Source organism: Macaca mulatta, chromosome 15 (genome assembly GCF_049350105.2).
Source record: "Macaca mulatta isolate MMU2019108-1 chromosome 15, T2T-MMU8v2.0, whole genome shotgun sequence".
Classification (NCBI taxonomy): domain Eukaryota; kingdom Metazoa; phylum Chordata; class Mammalia; order Primates; family Cercopithecidae; genus Macaca; species Macaca mulatta.
In genome coordinates, this window is record NC_133420.1 from 22,715,464 (window position 1) to 22,734,668 (window position 19,205).

Sequence of the window (19,205 nt, forward strand, 5' to 3'; positions counted from 1 at the left end):
ACAGCACATCTCAATTCAGAGTAGCCATGTTTCAGGTGCTAAATAGTGACAAATGGCTAATGACTACACTTTTGGACAATGTGTGTCTAGATGGTGAGATAGACTTTTCAGAAAACAAATAATTGGTATATTTGTTTAACTTTTTTGTGAAGTAACCGAAGAAGCCCCTACTGACTTGATCATAAGTAGGTGCCAGGGAGAGATTTAGATTTTCAAGAAAAGTTTCACTGAAAAGTCGTTTGAATGGTGTCTTCAACTATGAATATAAATTTGGTAGGTGAACAAAATAGGCCAGGGGAATAGTATGTAAATCATGATGCTGTATAAGAGTAGGATTTGTTCAGAGGCTTTCAAGTGTTTTATTGTTGTCAGAGAATAGGTATGTGTGTGCTAATGGAAGGTGAGACTGGAAAGATAGATTTTGAAGAATGTCCCAGATGCTAGTGATTCTTCACCAGTTCTTGTGTTATGAGTAATTTACCAGTAATGACAGTTAACCTCAGGATAAATTTTCTGAAGTGTAATTGATAGATCTAATAGAATGACCGTTTAATGTCCCCTCATACATTCAGGGAAACTCACGGGTTTGAACTAATTTACACTGCCTCTAGCAACTGTGCTGGTTTCAGTGCATGTTCAACTGCTGTAGTTAGTATAGTTTTAATGTGCTTATTTTGCTGCGTTAGGTTTGTATTTTGTTACTGTATTTTACTGTTTGTATTTTGTTCACCAATTTATTATTGGTGGTTGAACATCTTTCTTATTAACACTGAAATTTTACTCCTGTCTAGTCCTTAGACCCCATTCAGGCCTTACCAGTTGTCTCAATAGAAGGATCCAGGGAGAATCAGACATTATACCTCAGTTTTCCCTTTTCTTTGAAGGAACGGCCTTGACATTTTTGAAGATTACAGGTTGGTTATTCTGTAGAATGTCCCCCAACTTGGTTTTCTCTATTTCCTCATGATTAGACTCAGGCTACAGATCTTTGACGGGAACAACACTTCTCATTGCATGGGACTTTGATTTGTCTGATTACTAATGATGTTACTTTGATCATTTGATCAAGGCAGTGTCTGCCAAGTTTTACTGCTGTGAAGTTACTTTTCCCTTGGAAGTAATGTGTAGTTTATGGGGGAAGTATTCAGAAACTATCCCATTTACTACCACACTTTCCATTTATTCACTCATTTATTTATATCTGTATTGATTCATGATTTCTTATTTTGTCAATGGGTTTTAATCCATTGCTATTATTATTGGTATTGATGCTGAAATTACCCCATTTGGCCAGTGGGATCTCTTTCAATCTTGATCCTATATCTTTTGGACGTGTCTTTGGCATTCCTTGAGCACTTTCTTGCTTACTGCCACAAGATATTCCAGATTCATCCTGTACTTTTTCTACCCCTGTGCTATAATTAGTGAATTACAATTCTCCAAAGATGTCTGGTTCCTTTTATTGGAGAATGGTATTAGAGGTCAAGAGCTAGGTGCTAGAAACGTTCCTACCACTGGGGAGGGAAGATGGTCACTGCTCCAAGGCCCTCTCAGTAGACAGAATTGCAGAGCTAGGGAGTATGCATCTTCGTGTGCTTATGTAGACACACACACCATGCATGTATGTCCATGTCTTCGGAAATCCATTAGTTCACTCATACTTACAGTTTATTATTTTTGAAACGGAGTCTCGCTCTGTCGCCCAGGCTGGAGTACAGTGACATGATCTTGGCTCACCTCAACCTCCACCTCCTGGGTTCAAGTGATTCTCCTGCCTCAGCTGCCCAAGTGGCTGGGGACTACAGGCGCACCCCACCATGCTGGTCTAATTTTTGTATTTTTTTGGTGGAGATGGGTTTCACTGTGTTGCCCAGGCTGGTCTCAAACTCCTGACCTCAAATGATCCGCCCACCTTGGCCTTCCAGAGTGCTGAGATTACAGATGTGAGCCACCGCACCTGGCCCAGTTTCAATCCACAGAGTTCATTCTAACTTTTTCCATTTCCATATTTGCCATCTCCCTTCTCTGCCAAGTGAGAACTCTGGGTCCCATTGTCTTTAATAAATCTTTAAAAAAAAATGTTATATTTTTTAAAGAGATGGGGCTCACTCTGTCACTCAGGCTGAAGTGCAGTGGAGGAATCACAGCTCACTGCACCCTTGAACTCCTGGCCTCAGTCGATTCTCCTGCCTCAGCCTCGTGAGTAGCTGGGACTATAGGCACCTGCCACCACATCTGGCTGATTTTAAAATTTTTTGTAGAGACAGGATCTCACTATGTTGCCCAGGCAGATCTCAAACTCCTAGCCTCAAGTGATCCTCCTGCTTCTGCCTCCCAAAGTGCTAGAGTTACAGGCATGAGCCACTGTGCCTGGCCCTTAATAGATCTTATTGATCCATCCCTCTCTATATAGCAAATCTCCCGTTGCTGCTTTGAACCCTTCTACATGGAGGTCCTGTCACTGTGCTCAGGCTCCTACTTTCCCTGCCAGTCCTCTGCCCTCATGGGTGCCCTCCTCACCACCCTCAGCCTTCAACATCCTGTGCAAGCTGGCCCTGCCTGCGAATGGCCTCCTCACATAGTTTCTATTCTGACAGCCATGCAGGTACCCTGGGATGTGGATACCTACGTGGTGGATATAAGAGTGAATTTTTCAGGAAGGGAAGAGAACTCTGATTTCCTAAGTTTTACTCTAATGGTTCTAGCTGTGGGATTATTTTGACATTCTTTGAGTCCTTTCAATTTAGGTGTTATATTTTCTCTAATTCTGGGAAATTTAGTCATTATTTCTGCAAATATTTCTTCACTCTCATTTGTGTTTTTCTCTCCTCCTGTGTGAGCTATTGTGTGGCAGTTGATTTCCTTCATTTCTCTATTTGGTCTCTTGCTTTTTCTTTTATGTATTTTATCTCTTTCTACTGTCTTTTGGCAGAGTACCCCAAATCTGATATTTTAGCTTATTAATTTGTTCAACTGTATCCTTTCTGTTCTTCAGTCGATCTATTAAATTTCGTTATTTCACCAATTGTATCACATTATTTCAGTGACTATATTTTGTCTGCCTATTTTTACACCCTACACTAGGACCAAATTTTCCTGTATTGTTCCAGGGATTTCTGTCTGTGTATAAACACAAATCAGTTTTTTTGTTTGTTTTGTTTTGTTTTGTTTTGAGACAGAGTCTCGCTCTGTCACCCAGGCTGGAGTGCAGTGGCGTGATCTCTGCTCACTGCAAACTCTGCCTCCTGAGTTCACGCCATCCTCCTAGCTCAGCCTCCCAAGTAGCTGGGACTACAGGCGCCCGCCACCACACCTGACTAATTTTTTGTATTTTTAGTAGAAACGGGGTTTCACCATGTTAGGCAGGATGGTCTCGATCTCCTGACCTCGTGATCCGCCTGCCTCGGCCTCCCAGAGTGCTGGGATTACAGGCATGAGCCACTGCGCCTGGCCACAAATCAGTTTTTAAAGTTTAGTTTAGGTTTGTATTGTGCATACTGTCTGACAACTTACTGTTGTTTTTTTCTTTTTACATGGCAGGTTTATGAAATTGATTACAACTGGAGATAGTTTCAATTCAGTATAGTTTTAATACACCTCTGTGTGTGTACGTGTGTGTGTATTATGTGTGTGTGTGATTTTATATCCCTTTTATACTGAAGTGTGCTCATACCATTGCCTCACCTTCTTAAACACAGTTGTGAGTTAGTGATTGGGTAGAGTGCGGTGGTTAGTATTCCTAACCATTTTCGTCTTTGAGGCCTTTAGGTTGTTTTCAATTTTTAAATGTTATGATACTGAAACAAATACATGGATAAGGTGTTTTCCATTTGTGGGATCATTTTCCAGAAGGATTTATAGAATGGATCAAATTAACAAATAAATAAATAAATAAATATTTTTAGATTGTTAACCATGTAGAAGAATGCCTAGAACATAACAGGCATTTAAATAATATTTATTAGATGAAAGGATATTATAAAAATTGCTTTCTAATATGGTTCCAGTTTTCATCCATACCAATGACAGGAGATTATCTATTTTCTTTCCTTTTTTTTTTTTTTTTTGGTTTTTTTTTTTGAGACGGCGTCTCACTGTGTCACCCAGGCTGGAGTGCAATGGCACGTCTCGGCTCACTGCAGCCTCCACCTCCCGGGATCAAGCAATTCTGCTGCCTCAGCCTCCTGAGTAGCTGGGACTACAGGCGCCCACCGCCACGCCCGGCTAATTTTTGTATTTTTAGTAGAGACAGGCTTGCTCCATGTTGGCCGGGCTGGTCTCGAACTCCTGACCTCAGGTGATCTGCCCACCTCCTCCTCCCAAAGTTCTGGGATTACAGGTGTAAACCACCGCGCCCGACTGAGATGATCTGTTTTCTTACAGTATCTTACACTTAAATTATATTTTTATAATTTGATTGTAATCAGAAGAATTCTGTATCTGTCTTGGATAAAAAATACTATCAGATGATATAACTAAGGTTTTTTTCTATTTTTATTTTTACCTACTGGATGAATGAACATATGTTTTCTTACAGGACTGAATTTGCTCTTAAAGAAATCATGTCCTCTGGAGGTGCTGAAGATGATATCCCACAGGGAGAGAGGAAAACAGTTACAGATTTTTGTTATCTTCTGGATAAATCTAAGCAACTGTTCAATGGGTTAAGGTGAGTGGACTCTTGGTGCTTTGAACTTTTCTTTAGTTCTGCATTTTTTTTTTCTGGCTGATGTGTGGTAAGTTGCTGAAAATTATGGGTAGAATGTCATATACATTTCTATATTAGAGTAATCATAATTTTTTTCTTTGACATCATTTTTTAAATTCTTAGATTAAAAAAACAGTAGGAAAAGAGGATAACTTACACTGTTTTAGTCAAGTTAGAAAGAGCTATTTTGTGAGATGGTTTTGTATGCATTACTCACACCAGATCTGATTTTCATCTGGTTTTGCACATTAGGGTGTTGAGATCTGAGGGGCCTAGAAATGCATATGCAATTGAATGTGGACCCTCCTGTTGCATTTTGTAATTTGTTTACTTGCTTGTTTCTTTTATTCTTTCTTTCTGTGCTTTCTGGGATGAAATGTCTGTGCCTAAAGTAATGATGGTCTACCAGATCGGGGTGGTGATGGCGGGGGGTGGGTAGAAAAAGTAATGATGGGTGTTATAAACCATGCTATTTATGATTTAACCTATATTTCAGTTCTTGAGAGTTTTAGGATATTCAGACCTAAAGCTTCATTAGCTTAGTACCAGTTAGAAGAAAATTCATACAATAGGTAAAATTCTAAGGATAAACAGGTTTTATTTTTGAAAATTTATGTAGAAAGGAATGATTGTAAAGATACCAAGTTATTTTAATTTATGGTTTATGGATAAAAATGCAATCTTTTAATCTTACATTTTATAATTGTATTATGCATCACCAGGTTTGGACATATACTGGCAAGGTTTATTTTTAAACCAGATAATTTATCTTTTTTAAAAAAATGTGAATTTTTCAAATACCCTTCTGTCTAAAGCTGCCCTTTAAATCATTCTCTTTTTCCTATATTCATTTGATTTGCTTCTTGACAGTTACCACTCTTAAAATTATTTACTTGCTTATTATGTCTGTCCTGCATTAAAATGAAATGTCCCTAAGAGCAGGCCCCTGTTTGTTACTGTTTCGCTAGTGTTTAAGCCCATGTCTTGCACATTGTAAATGCTTTGTGAATATTTGTTAAACGGAGGATTCCAAAGACAGTATTCTTAACTCCTGCACTCTGCTGCTTCCTATTTTGTGCTGCAGAGAAGATGTTTGAGATCATGTTTTTCTTTGGCTTTATAAATTAATTGTGTCTTTTAAAATAATATTTTCTTTCACTATTTTAATTCAGAAGTTTTCCTTGGTATGCCTGGGGTTTAAATCTTTTGTTTTCCTGTAATACATTGTTTTAAACCTCTTAAATTTCCTTACTTAGACTTTTTTTTTCTTTGCCTTCTAGGTATGTATTTTTTCTTCAACATTATTTGTCACCCAGTATGTACCACATTCTGTGTTGGGTACGAAAATTCAGAGATAAAGCTAACAGTCCCTGCCCTCAATTACTCTATGACGCAATTATAAAAAAACAAAACCCAAAGCAAACGTCTGCTCACAGCTAGCCTCAGCTTTAGCACATCTAGTGAGTCTGTTTCCCACATATCTGTGTGCCTGTTGAAATTAAGTAAAAAGTTAAAAGAGGCCAGGCGTGGCAGGCAGCTCATGCCCATAATCCCAGCACTTAGGGAGGCTGAGGTGGGAGGATCACTCGAGCCCAGGAGTTTGAGATCAGCCTGGGCAACATGGTGAAACCTCATCTCTACAATAACATGAAAAAATTAGCTGGATGTGGTGGCGAGTGCCTAAAGTCACAGCTGCTCAGGAGTCTGAGGCAAGAGGATTGCTTGAGCCCAGGAGATCGAGGCTTCAGTGAGGTGTTATCACACCACTGCACTCCAGCCTGGGTGACAGAGCAAGACCCTTAACCAAAAAATAAAAATAAAATCTTAAAGGGATTGTAGATTTAAAGGTAGGAAGACATTGAAAAGCTTGCATTTAAATCCCTTGTGTAACTTCTGGCACATGGGCTCTCAAACTCAAAACACTGACATAGTTATAATAGCTCGGACCCCTTTTTTTTGAGACAGTTTTATGGAGCTGTATTGACACACAATAAAATTTGCCCATTCAGCGTTTATAGTTGAAAAGTTTGATATGTTGCAGAGTTTTGCAGCTATTACTACAATTTAATTTTAGATCATTTTAATCACCCCCGAAAGAAATCCGGTTCCTATTAGCAGTGATTCTGCATTCTTCCAGACCTTAACCCCTGACAACCACTAATCTACTCTTTGTCTCTATGGATTTACCTATTTTTGATATTTTATATATTAAATAACTGGAATCCTACAATATGTGGTCTTCTATCATGCACTTCTTTTGTTAACATAATGTTTTTGAGGTTCATCTGTGTTGTAGCACATATCACTACTTTTATTACTGATTAATATTCCATCGTAAGGATTTATCACAATTTGTCCAGTCATCAGTTGGTGACATTTGAGTTTTTTGGCTATCAAGAATAATAGTCCTGTGAACATTTGTATACAAGTTTTTATGTGAGCATTTCTTTTTTTTTTTTGAGACGGCGTGTTGATCTTGTCATCCAGGCTGGAGTGCAATGACACAATTTCGACTCACTGCAACCTCTGCCTCCTGGGTTCAAGCGGTTCTCCTGCCTCAGCATCCCGAGTAGCTGAAATTACAGATGCCTGCCCTGCCCAACTAATTTTTGTATTTTTGGTATAGACAGATTGGCCAGGCTGGTCTCAAACTCCTGACTTCGGGTGATCCACCTGCCCCGGCCTCCCAAAGTGCTGCGATTACAATTCTCTTGGCCATGTACCAAGGGGTAGAATTCCTGGGTCTTATGGTAATTCTGTGTTTAACCTTTTGAGGACCTACCAAACTGTTTTCCAAAGTGGCCTCATCACAAGTAATGTATTCCAGTTTCTCCTCCTTCTCACCCATACTTATTATTTTCTATCTTTTTGATTATAGACATCCTAGTGGATGTAAATGGTATCTCTTGGTGGTTTTGATTTGAATTTCCCTAATGTTGGGCATCTTTTTATGCACTTGTTAGCTATTTCTGTTTCTTCTTTGGGAAAACATCTGTTCTAATTCTTTGACTAGTTAAAAATTGGATTATTTTTAAAACTATTAATTTATAATTGTTTATATATTCTGGATACAAGTCCCTTGTAAGATGTGTGATTTGCAAATATATATTCTCTTACTCTGTGGAATGTCTTTTACTTTCTTTTCTTTTTTTTTTTTTTTTTTTTGAGACGAAGTCTCACTCTTGTCTCCTAGGCTGGAGTGTGATTGTGTGATCTCGCTCACTGCAACCTCTGCCTCCCGGGTTCAAGGGATTCTCCTACCTCGGCACCCACGGCCCCCACTCCCCGAGTAGCTGGGATAACAGGCGCGTGCCAGCACGTCCAGCTAATTTTTGTATTTTTAGTAGAGACAGGGTTTCACCATGTTGGCCAGGCTGGTCTAGAACTCCTGACCTCATGTGATCCACCCGCCTCAACCTCCCAAAGTGCTGGGATTACAGCCATGAGCCACTGTGCCCAGCATGTCTTTTACTTTCTTAATGATATCCTTTGAAGCACAAATGTTTTTAATTTTAATACAGTTAAACTTGTCATTCTTTTCTTTCATTGCTTGTACTTTTGGTGTTGTGTCTAAGAAATCATTGCCTAACCTGAAAACTTATCCTGTGTTTTCTTCTAAGAGTTTTATAGCTTTAGCTCTTACATTTAGGTCTGCGATCCATTTTGAGTTTTTTTTATTTTAATTAATTTTTTTGAGATGGAGCCTTGCTCTGTCCCCTAGGCTGGAGTGCAGTGGCATGATCTCGGCTCTCTGCAGCCGAGTTCAAGCAATTCTCCTGCCTCAGCCTCCCTAGTAGTTGGAATTACAGGTGCGTACCACCATACTGTATTATTTTTAGTAGAAACGAGATTTCATCATGTTGGCCAGGCTGGTCTTGAACTCCTAACCTCAAGTGATCTGCCTGCCTCAGCCTCCCAAAATTCTGGGATTACAGGCATGAGCCACCATGCCCAGCCCATTTTGAGTTAATTTTTGTGTATGGAATGGGATGTTAGTTTTATGTTATTTTTTTAATGAGAAAAATATTTCCAATTGTTTTGATTATTGCATATTTTTCATTTTTTCTTTTTAAACATTGATACATAATAATTTTACATATGTGTGGGGCACATGAGATATTTTGATACATACATACCATTGTAATGATCACATTATGGATTTGGGATATCCATCACTTCAAACATTCATCATTTCTTTGTGTTGGGAACATTTCAAATCTACTCTTTGAGCTGTTTTGAAATATAAATCTTATATCCCAGGTATGGAGTAGTATCTTTCTAAGGTGCTGTTTTAAAATTTGACGATACTAATAATGATAAATTTTGGTCTATCACCTGGAGGAGTGGATAAGCAAATATACCAGGGATATATTTTCAGTGTTTTATTGAATGATCCTCTTCAATTTAAATAAGCTATAATTGGCTGGGCGCAGTGGCTCACGCCTGTAATCCCAGCACTTTGGGAGGCTGAGGTGGGCAGATCGCCTGAGGTCAGGAGTTCGAGACCAGCCTGGCCAACATGGTGAAACCCCATCTCTACTAAAAACACAAAAATTAGCCAGGCGTGGTGGCACGCGCCTGTTATCTCAGCTACTTGGGAGGCTGTGACAGGAAAATCGCTTGAAGCCAGGAGGCAGAGGTTGCAGTGAGCCGAGATCACGCCACTGCACTCTACCCTAGGTGACAGAGCAAGACTCTATCTCTAAATAAATAAAGAAATAAATAAGCAAGCCAGCCAGCCAGCCAGCCATAATTATTTATTCAAAAATAGTTCTGTGGTGAGTAAAGTATGTATCTTCTGAATACTTTTGGATTTTTGTTTGAGAGAGATGTGGTTGTCCAGTATAGCAGCTGTATTGCTTTCTTTTTTTGTTTATATAAATGAAAGTATCTCCAGGAGCAGTGGATGATACCTGTAATCCCAGCACTTTGGGAGGCCAAGGCAGGAGGATCACTTGAAGCCAAGAGCTCCAGACCCGTCTGGTGACATAGGAAGACTCCGTCTACCAAAAATTTAAAAATTAGCTGGGTGTGGTGGTGTGCGCCTTTAGTCCCAGCAACTTGGAGGCTAAGGTGGGAGGATCACTTGAGCCCAGAGGTTTGAAGCTGCAGTGAGCTATGTTATGCCACTGTACTCCAGCCTGGGCAATGCAGTGAGACCCTGTCCCTTTTATAAAAAGAAAAGAGAAGAAAAGAAGTGTTCTTTGTTCAATATTAGACCTTGATTAGAAAGGGCTCTCTTTATCAGTTTTGTAGGCCTTCCTTAAAGTTCCCTGTGGTGGTGGGTTGGAGGTGTGTGTTGGCATTCTTGTCTACACTACTCTCCCTGTTTCCTGGCTAAAGAAGATCTTTGAGTTATGTCAATCAAAAACCTCTTTTCTTTCGAGTGTTGATGTTGCTTTATGAGCATTTCTTTAGAAAGAGACAAGATGGCCGGCTGCAGTGGCTCAAGCCTGTAATCCTAGCACTTTGGGAGGCTGAGACGGGCGGACCACAAGGTCAGGAGGTTGAGACCATCCGGCTAACACGGTGAAACCCCGTCTCTACTAAAAAATACAAAAAACTATCCGGGCGAGGTGGCGGGCGCCTGTAGTCCCAGCTGCTCAGGAGGCTGAGGCAGGAGAATGGCGTGAACCCGGGAGGCAGAGCTTGCAGTGAGCTGAGATCCGGCCACTGCACTCCAGCCTGGGCGACAGAGCGAGACTCCGTCTCAAAAAAAAAAAAAAAAGACAAGATTTATTTTGGAATAATTATGGGGTTTTTTTGGTTGCTATCCCCCTGTGCCCACCCCCACCCCCTTATTTAAATTGGTCTGAGTAGGTCCATGGTCCTTATAGAGAAAAAGAAATGTTTTGGTAGTGGTCTGGACCAGCATTGGAGTTTGGGAAAATGGAATGAATTGGGATCCAGCTGTAATAGTGTCAGTTTTTAATATTAAGCCCTTTCCCTCTAGCAGTCTTTTCACTGTTAGTGCTTGTCTTTTTTTTTTTTTCTTCTCGTTTTCCACATGTTCTGACATGCCTTTCTTTTTGCTTTCTTTCTTCAATTCACGAACTGTGTATTAAACTTATTACTGAAGTATAATTGACTTGCAGAAAAGTGCACATGCTGTAAGTGTATTTTTAAGAAACTGAACACATCCATGTGACTTGTATTCAGATGAAGAAGTAGAACACACAGCACCTCAGAAACCTCCCCTGTTGTGTTCCCTGTTACTTGGACTTTTTAACTCTTTATGAGCTGAGTGAAAAAGGGCATTTCAGTGCATGAAAGGTTTCAGATTTTTGTATAATGTCTCATTTGGGGTATAATAAATTCTCTTTTTACTCTTGGACGTGTATCTTTCCAAGTTATATTAAGCTGTTCATCTAAGTTGTCAGAGCCTTTCATTTTCCCAGCTGTGAATATCTTAATGGAGTGTTTTTCTCGACTGAAAATACCTTCTTATAATATGTGCATAATAGTTTATCTCTTCCTTCCACTCACTGTGTAAGAAAACATATTCCAAAAAAATAAGAATTGGATGAAGTGAATGATGTTTCGCATATAATGGCTCTTGCATGTAGTTACAATAGTAATGAAGTGAGAATAATGTTAGAAAAAGCTTTGAATGCTGTCAGAAAATGATCAAAAGCCCAAGTGCTTGCAGGGTTCTGGTTGCCATGGTGACTAAGACTGTCAAAGCAGAATGGAATACTTAGTGGGATTATATAAGGCAGCATCTCGAGACATGTATTTGAGAAACACAGCTGTGTCTATCAGTGATATCCCTAACTTGCAGTGTTTTGCAAAAGCAGAGGCCTCCAAGTCGCCGATTATTTGACTCCAGAGGAGCAAATACACAAAGCCAAAGAAGCCTTGGAGGCCACTGATAGTATATATAATGCTATTATTACAGTACATATAATAGTATATATAGTGTGAGTATGTGTGTATGTATATTTTTTTAATTGGGAGGTGCCCCAAAGTGAAGTGTAATAGTCTTAAGTGAAAATAATTACAGAATTTATTTTTATTAAATATGCTCCCAGCCAGGCGCGGTGGCTCACGCCTGTAATCCCAGCACTCTGGGAGGCCAAGGCAGGTGGATCACATGAGGTCAGGAGTTTTGAGACCAGCCTGACCAACATGGAGAAACGCTGTCTCTACTAAAAATACAAAATTACCTGGACGTGGTGTCACATGCCTGTGACCCCAGGTACTTGGGAGGCTGAGGAAGGAGAATCGCTTGAACCCAGGAGGCGGATGTTGTGGTGACCCGAGATTGCGCCATTGCCTCCAGCCTGGGCAACAAGAGCAAAACTCCATCTCCAAAAATAAAATAAAATGAAATAAAAATCAATAAATATACTCCCAGTATTCAACTTAAGAAAGAAAGTTTCTATAATGCTTCCTTTAGAAGCCTGTTTTTAGGATTCCCTTTTTCCTAAAGAGGAGAGGACAACTGAGAAATTAACAGTTTGTTCCATTGACCCTCCCCTGCCCTTTTCTTCTTCTTCTCTTTTCTTCTTTCCTCCCCTTCTCCTCCTCCTTCAGAAAATTAACATTCTCTTAGAGGCTAGTTCTGCAAACTGGTAATGGCAAGGTTATTGTTATTGAAAGAAATAACCATGTTATTTTTATTAAAGAGTATACCCTAAACTGTCTGAACAAGCCTGTGGTGTAGGCTGTCATTTTATATGGCTTACCACCAAAAGAACTGGACTTGCCTTTGAGGTAGACTGCCACCAGAGTTCAGTAGGTATCTTGATTGCATGCTCTCAAAAATCATTGATTGACTAGACTGGGCATGGTGGCTCTTGCCTGTAATCCCAGCACTTTGGGAGGCTGAGGTGGGTCGATCACTTGAGGTCAGGAGTTCGAGACCAGCCTCACCAAAGTGGTGAAATCCCATCTCTACTAAAAATACAAAATTAGCTGGGCGTAGTGGCACACACCTGTAATCCCAGCTACTTGGGAGACTGAGGCAGGAGAAGTCGCTTGAACCCAGGCAGCGGAAGTTGCAGTGAGCCGAGATTGCGCCATTGCATTCTAGCCTGGGCAACGAGAGTGAAACGCCATCTTGAAAAAAAAAAAAAAGAAAATCATTGACTAATAGAAATTTAACATAAGCCACAAATGTTATTTTAAATTTTCTAGCCACATTAAAAACTAAAAAGAAACAAGTGAAATTAATTTTAATAATATTTGATCCAATAAATCAAAAATATTCCACTTCATCATAAATCGATAGAGAAAAATTAGTGATGAGATATTTTACATTGTTTTTTATGCTAAGTCTTTAGCATAAAATACTCACCGAAACTCGGTGAGTATTTTATACTTACATACATTTCAGGTAAGATGAACTACATTCAAGTGCTTAGTAGCCATGTGTGGTTGTTTGCTCAGGCAAAATTCCTCCCAGTTTTAGTTTCTGTTCTCCTAATGACCCACTGTGCTTTCTGGTGAATCCATATTGGCTATTTTGGGATTGTCTTCTTCACTGGTCCATGAGATGTTCCCAGTTTTGCTTCCTGTGTCTCCTCCAGCATAGATGCTAATAGCATGCAGGTCTTTTGGCTGTTGGTAATTTATCTCCAATCACCCGTATTTTGTGATGGTTACCATATTACGTTATTAGTTTGCTATGGCTGCCATAATAAGGTGCCATAGACTCAGTAGCTTAATCAACAGAAATGCATTTTCTCACAGTTCTGGAGCCCGGAAGTCCAAGATCAAGATGTCAGCAGGTTCAGTTTCTTCTGAGCCCTGTCTCCTTGGATTGCAGATGGATGCCTCCTTCCTGTGCCCTCACATGGTCATCTTTGCATGCATTTGTGCCCTGGCACCTCTCTGTATGTCCTAATGTCTTCTTCTAAGGGCACAACTCGTATTGTATTAAAACCTTTCCTAAAGGCTTCTTTTTTTTTTTTTAATTTTTTTTTTAATTTTTTTTTATTATTATACTTTAAGTTCTAGGGTACATGTGCATAACGTGCAGATTTGTTACATATGTATACTTGTGCCCTGTTGCTGTGCTGCACCCATCAACTCGTCAGCACCCATCAACTCGTCATTTACATCAGGTATAACTCCCAGTGCAATCCTTCCCACCTCCCCCCTCCCCATGATAGGCCCCGGTGTGTGATGTTCCCCTTCCCGAGTCTAAGTGATCTCATTAAGGCTTCTTTTTAATTACCTCTTTAAAGGCCCTATCTCCAGATACAGTGAAATTCTGAGATACTGGGAGTTAGAGCTTCAACATACGAGTTTTGGGGATAACAATTCGGCCCATAACCCGTGGTTTTATTGAAATGTTACCGGTGGGTTTTGCTTTGTTATCTGTTTGTTCTGCCTGTGTTGGGAAGGTATCTGGATAGATTCAATACTATGCTGTCACCATTTCCCCAGAATCTAGAAAATTGACTATTTAAATGCTATACTAAAATAATAAACAATAAAATTGATTAGTATATTCTATTACAATATTGTATATTCTATCAAAGTCAGTATAACGTGGTCTTATATGTTAGCTCCCTCTAAGATCTTGTCAGGTCTGACTAGAAACATAGAGCATCTTCCCCTTTAAAGCTGCTGGTAGAAGCTGGATCGGGAATTGGTTAGGGGAGAGGTAGTTGTAGTTAGTTGGTTTTTGTTTTTGTTTTTGTTTAAATTTCAGTAGGTTTTTGGGAAACAGGTGTGTTTGGTTCCATGAATAATTTCTTTAGTGGTGATTTCTGAGATTTTGGTGCACTTATCACCCAGGCAGTATACACTGTACCCAGTGTGTAGTCTTTTATCCCTCACGCCCCTCCTACCTTTTCCTGAGAGTCCCCGAAGTCCATGCATCATTCTTTTGTCTTTGTATCCTCATAGCTTTGCTTCCACCTATGACTGAGAACATAGGATGTTTGGTTTTCCATTCGTGAGTTACTTAACTTAGAATAATGGTCTCCAATTCCATCCAGGTTGCTGCAAATGCCATTATTTCGTTCCTTTTATGGCCTATTTTATATATATATAATACCACCATATATATATGTCACAATTTATCTACTTGTTGACTGATGGGCACTTGGGCTGGTTCCATATTTTTGCAATTGCAGATTGTGCTGTTACAACCATGTGTGTGCAAGTGTCTGTTTTGTGTAATGACTTCTTTTCCTCTGGGTAGATACCCAGTAGTGGGATTGCTGGATCAAATGGTAGTTTTACTTTTAGTCATTGAAGGAATCTCCACACTGTTTTCCATAGTGGTTGTACTAGTTTACATTCCCACCAGCAGTGTAAAAGTGTTCCCTTTTAGCCATATCCAATAGTGGTTAGTTTTTAAGATTCTTCAGGAGAAGTATAGAGAGAAAATTAAAAAGATATGTTAAGAACCCCAAAGAATTCATTAAATCCTCAAAACAATGTCATTAGTGTCTATTATCTTGGTTCTACAGATGAGAAAAACAAAGCTTTGCCAGATAAAGCCATAGCCTGTGTTAATGTGATAGATTATAATTAGAGAAGTGCTACTTCCGAGTTTTTCCTCAATTTAGGAGTAAGGATTCCAAACACAGACGAATGTTTGACTCTAAGAATAGAGGCAGGCTATGCACAGCGACTCATGCCTGTAGTTCCAGCACTTTGGGAGGCCAAGGCGAGAGGATTGCCTGAGCTCAGGAGTTTAAGACCAGTCTGGGCAACAAAATGAGACCCCGTCTACACAATGAAAAATATAGCTGGGTGTGGTTGTGCATGCCTGTAGTCCAGCTGCTCAAGAGGTTGAGGCGAGAGGATTGCTTGAAGCCAGGAGTGCAAGACCAGCCTGAGCAACACAGTGAGACCTCATCTCTATAGAAAATTTTAAAAATTAGTTGGCCAGGTGCGGTGGCTCATGCCTATAATCCCAGCACTTTGGGAGGCTAAGGTAGGCAGATCACTTGAGGCCAGGAGTTTGAGATCATCCTGGTCAACATGGTGACACCACATCTCTACTAAAAATACAAAAATTAGCCGGAAAAAAAAAATTAGCCAGGCATGGTGGTGCATGCCTAAAAATGTCACAGGATCCTTAGGGTGTTATTTTTCCAGCCAGAAACCTCTGTGACTAGTGGCGCCTTTGCCCGAGTTTTGCTTGGGCTCACTGTGCTTGTTCCCCCTACTCAGCCTGGCAGCTTATGCTTGGCTTATGCTACTGGCCCAGATCCCACACCTGCCAAGGGTAGGCCAGGTATGGAGCAGTGAGAGGGGTGTTAGCGAATGGGCATGGGGTCTGGCCACTGTGCACAGCCAAGCAAGCTAGCTGCCGTGGTGGGGCAGGCATCTCCAGGCACTGGTGCCATACAAGGCTGCAGCTGGATTAGATGTACCTCAAGCGGCTTCCACTGCAGGCACCACATCTGGGCAAAGGGAACATGATGGTGGTGCCCAGAAGCTTGGAGACGCCAGGAACTGCAGAGCCCCAAAGAGGATGTCACAGCCCTGGCTCAGGGAGCCCGTAGGTCTGGGCTCCCAAAGGGCCTCGGCTCTTTCTTTCTTGTCGCCCACAATGTGGCGAGCAAGTGGGCATGTTTCAGTCCTGTTTGCGTTACCATTTTTTGAGTCCCAAAATTTGCCAGGTCTTGAGTTCTTGTCCTGCGCCCAGGAAGAATGAGGTATGTGGACAACTGGAGGGTGAACAAGGTGGAGAGGAGCTTCATTGAGTGACAGAAGAGCTCTCAGGAGACCCCTAGTAGGTAACTCCTTTCTGCAAACCAGTTGTCCAGGCAAGTGTCCAGCTCTTAGCAGAGAGGAGACCTATAGAAGGTAGCTCCTTCCTGCAGGCAGATCATCCCAGCAAGTGTCCAGCTCTCAGAAGAAAGGAGAGCCATAGTGGGTAGCTCCTTTCTGTAGGCATGTCATACCAGAGAGGGTATGAGTCTGGCTTTCTGGGGTTTTTTGTGCTCAGAATGGAGGAAGTGTGTGCTGATTGGTCCATGGGAGACCACGGATGGGCCTGGAAAAAGCACCCTGAGTTCTCACTCTGGGCCATGGACTTCAACCAGAACTGGCAGCCTCAACCCTCCAGGCCCCCCTCCCATGCTCATCAGTACCCAAAGTCTGGAGAGGGCCAAGGCAGCAGGGAGCTTGTGTGTCAGTGCCACCATGAGCACACCCAGTCAGTTGTGACAGCTCCCAGGCTTGGCCACAACTTTGCTCCACCCCAGAGTGGGTGCCAGAAGCTGGGAGAGGCCAGGGAGCAGGAGCAGGTACTTTCAAGCATGTGGGGGCAGGGAGCTTCTTAAGACCCTGAGAACGCAGGGAAGCGTGGGTCCAAAGCCGCAGCTGGGTAGCCGCAGCTGTGCCCAGGAGCGCTGGACTCCCGCCCCTCCAACTCAGTAGGTGGCCTGGCTTCCACCTGTTCCTGGCCTCCGCCCATTCTGCAGAGCATGCAGCCCTGGTCACAACTCCCCCACTGCAGTTGGCATCCCTGCAGCAGCTGTTCCAGATGGGCTGCCACCACCATCATAATCCCAGCTACTTGAGAGGCTAAGGCTTGAGAATCGCTTGAACCTGGGAGGAAGAGATTACAGTGAGTGGAGATCACACCACTGTACTCCAGCTTGGGCAACACAGCGAGACCCTGTCTCAAAAAAAAAAATATTAGCTGAGTGTGGTGGTATGTACCTGTAGTCCCAGCTACTCAGGAGGCTGAGGCAGGAGAACTGCTTGAGCCCAGGAGTTAGAGGCTACAGTGAGCTATGATCATGTTATTGCATACCAACTTGGAGGAATAGAGTGAGACCATGTCTTTAAAAACAAACAAACAAACAACAATAAAAAAAAAAACCCCCACTGGATCTACCAATGGGTAAAAGCAGATACTGGTGCTAGAACAAGGAAATGCTCAATTGGGCTTTACAAGTCTCAGATGCAGTTTGGTCTGTGTTGTATACACATGAACACAGAAACATGGATTGGAACAAAGATGTCCCTGTAATATAGTCCTTTCTGTTTAAGCCAGAATATGTGAGTGGGGCAGTGTGCTCTTTGACTGAAAACCTGATTCAGAGAAGTTGGCTTTTTCCTTTGCCTTTGACCACAGCTTTGTTGGAGGTCAGCAGCATCCTAAGAGCCAGGGAGCAGGCCAGGCACGGTGGCTCACGCCTGTAATCCCAGCACTCTGGGAAGCCAAGGCAGGTGGATCACTTGATGTCAGGAGTTCAAGACCAGCCTGGCCAACATGGCGAAACCTCGTCTCTACTAAAAATTCAAAGCAATTAGCTGGTAGTGGTGGCAAATGCCTGTAATCCCAGCTACTCAGGAAGCTGAGGCATGAGAATTGCTTGAACCTGGGAGGTGGAGGTTGCAGTGAGTCAAGATCATGCCACTGCACCCCAGCCTGGGTGAAGTGAGACTCTGTCTGGGGGGGGGGGGGAAGCCAGGGAGCAGAATGTGATTCCAGAAAAGAACTAAGAACTTTACTTGCATACAAAATCCAGGTGGTTATTCCACATGGTAGAAAAGAGGATTGGATTAGAAGGTAGGTTTGAATTTGAATCATAGCTCTACAGCTTACTGGCCATGATTCCTAAGTAACTTCCTGTATGTATGTTTCTTTTTGTATATGTATGTGTGTATATATACACACACATACTCCAGTGGAAGCTATGCATTTAGGGACTGGACTAAGGAAAGAGAAGTTAATGGAAGAGATTGTAAAGACAGAAAAAAGAGTTACAAAATGGTGAGAAAGTGGTGAACAGTGTAATGCCATAGAGAGGACTGATAAAGGAGGACTGAAAGCTGCCCCCTTGGACTTGGATTTTAGGTGTACGTAGGGATCAATGATCTTATCTAATTCAGTTTAGTAAAGATGGGGGATTTACAGAAAATTTACAGAGATTTCCTGAGTTTTGAGATCTCAACATTACATTTGAAACATCCCTGATAATCAGGTTTAATTATTTGCTCTGCATTTCTTCCTAACATAGTCTCCTGAGTTCTGTTGATACAATTGAGGATTTCAATAAAGAGAGATGAGTGTCACAGTTTTACTTTCCTCCAAAATCCTGGAAAAAAGAATATGATTAGCTAATTTATAACATAGGTGCCTTTGCAGAATGTGAAATATAAGGTCATTTAAATTATGGGATAATTCAGAGCCCTATTTAATTTAATTCTATGGACCATTAATTTCCCATCTTTGCTGACAGTAATAATGACCAAATGATATATTCAGAGTTCAAAATCAGAGTCAAGCTCTGAGTAGTAGAGGAGTTTTTTTGAAACTCTTTATAGATTACCTTAGTTAATTTTAGATGCTGATCATATAGTGGTTCGTATATTAACTTCTATGATATATCTCATTAGGAAAAGGATGATCATAGGAGTTTTCCTATGGGAAAACTTTAAAAAATTTAAACCTACTTTGAAAAAGAAACTGGTGTCTTGCTGGGCATGGTGGCTCGAGCCTGTAATCCCAGCACTTTGGGAGGCCGAGGCAGGTGGATCACCTGAGGTTGGGAGTTCAAGACCAGCCTGACCA

At 41.3% G+C, this 19,205-nt stretch overlaps 1 protein-coding gene across 4 annotated transcripts in view; it reads left to right on the top strand.

The window, feature by feature from the left end:
* Positions 1-19,205, top strand: part of SCAI (suppressor of cancer cell invasion) — a 189,634-nt gene that overhangs the window by 87,136 nt on the left and 83,293 nt on the right. For all 4 annotated transcript variants that reach the window (XR_001439881.3, XR_013405589.1, XM_015116845.3 and 1 more), the window contains one exon: positions 4,538-4,669. Coding sequence is in view for 2 of the 4 variants with exons in the window: in XM_015116845.3 (XP_014972331.3) it covers positions 4,538-4,669 (132 nt within the window). In the remaining 2 variants the exon portion in view is untranslated. The remainder of the gene's footprint in view (positions 1-4,537; positions 4,670-19,205) is intronic.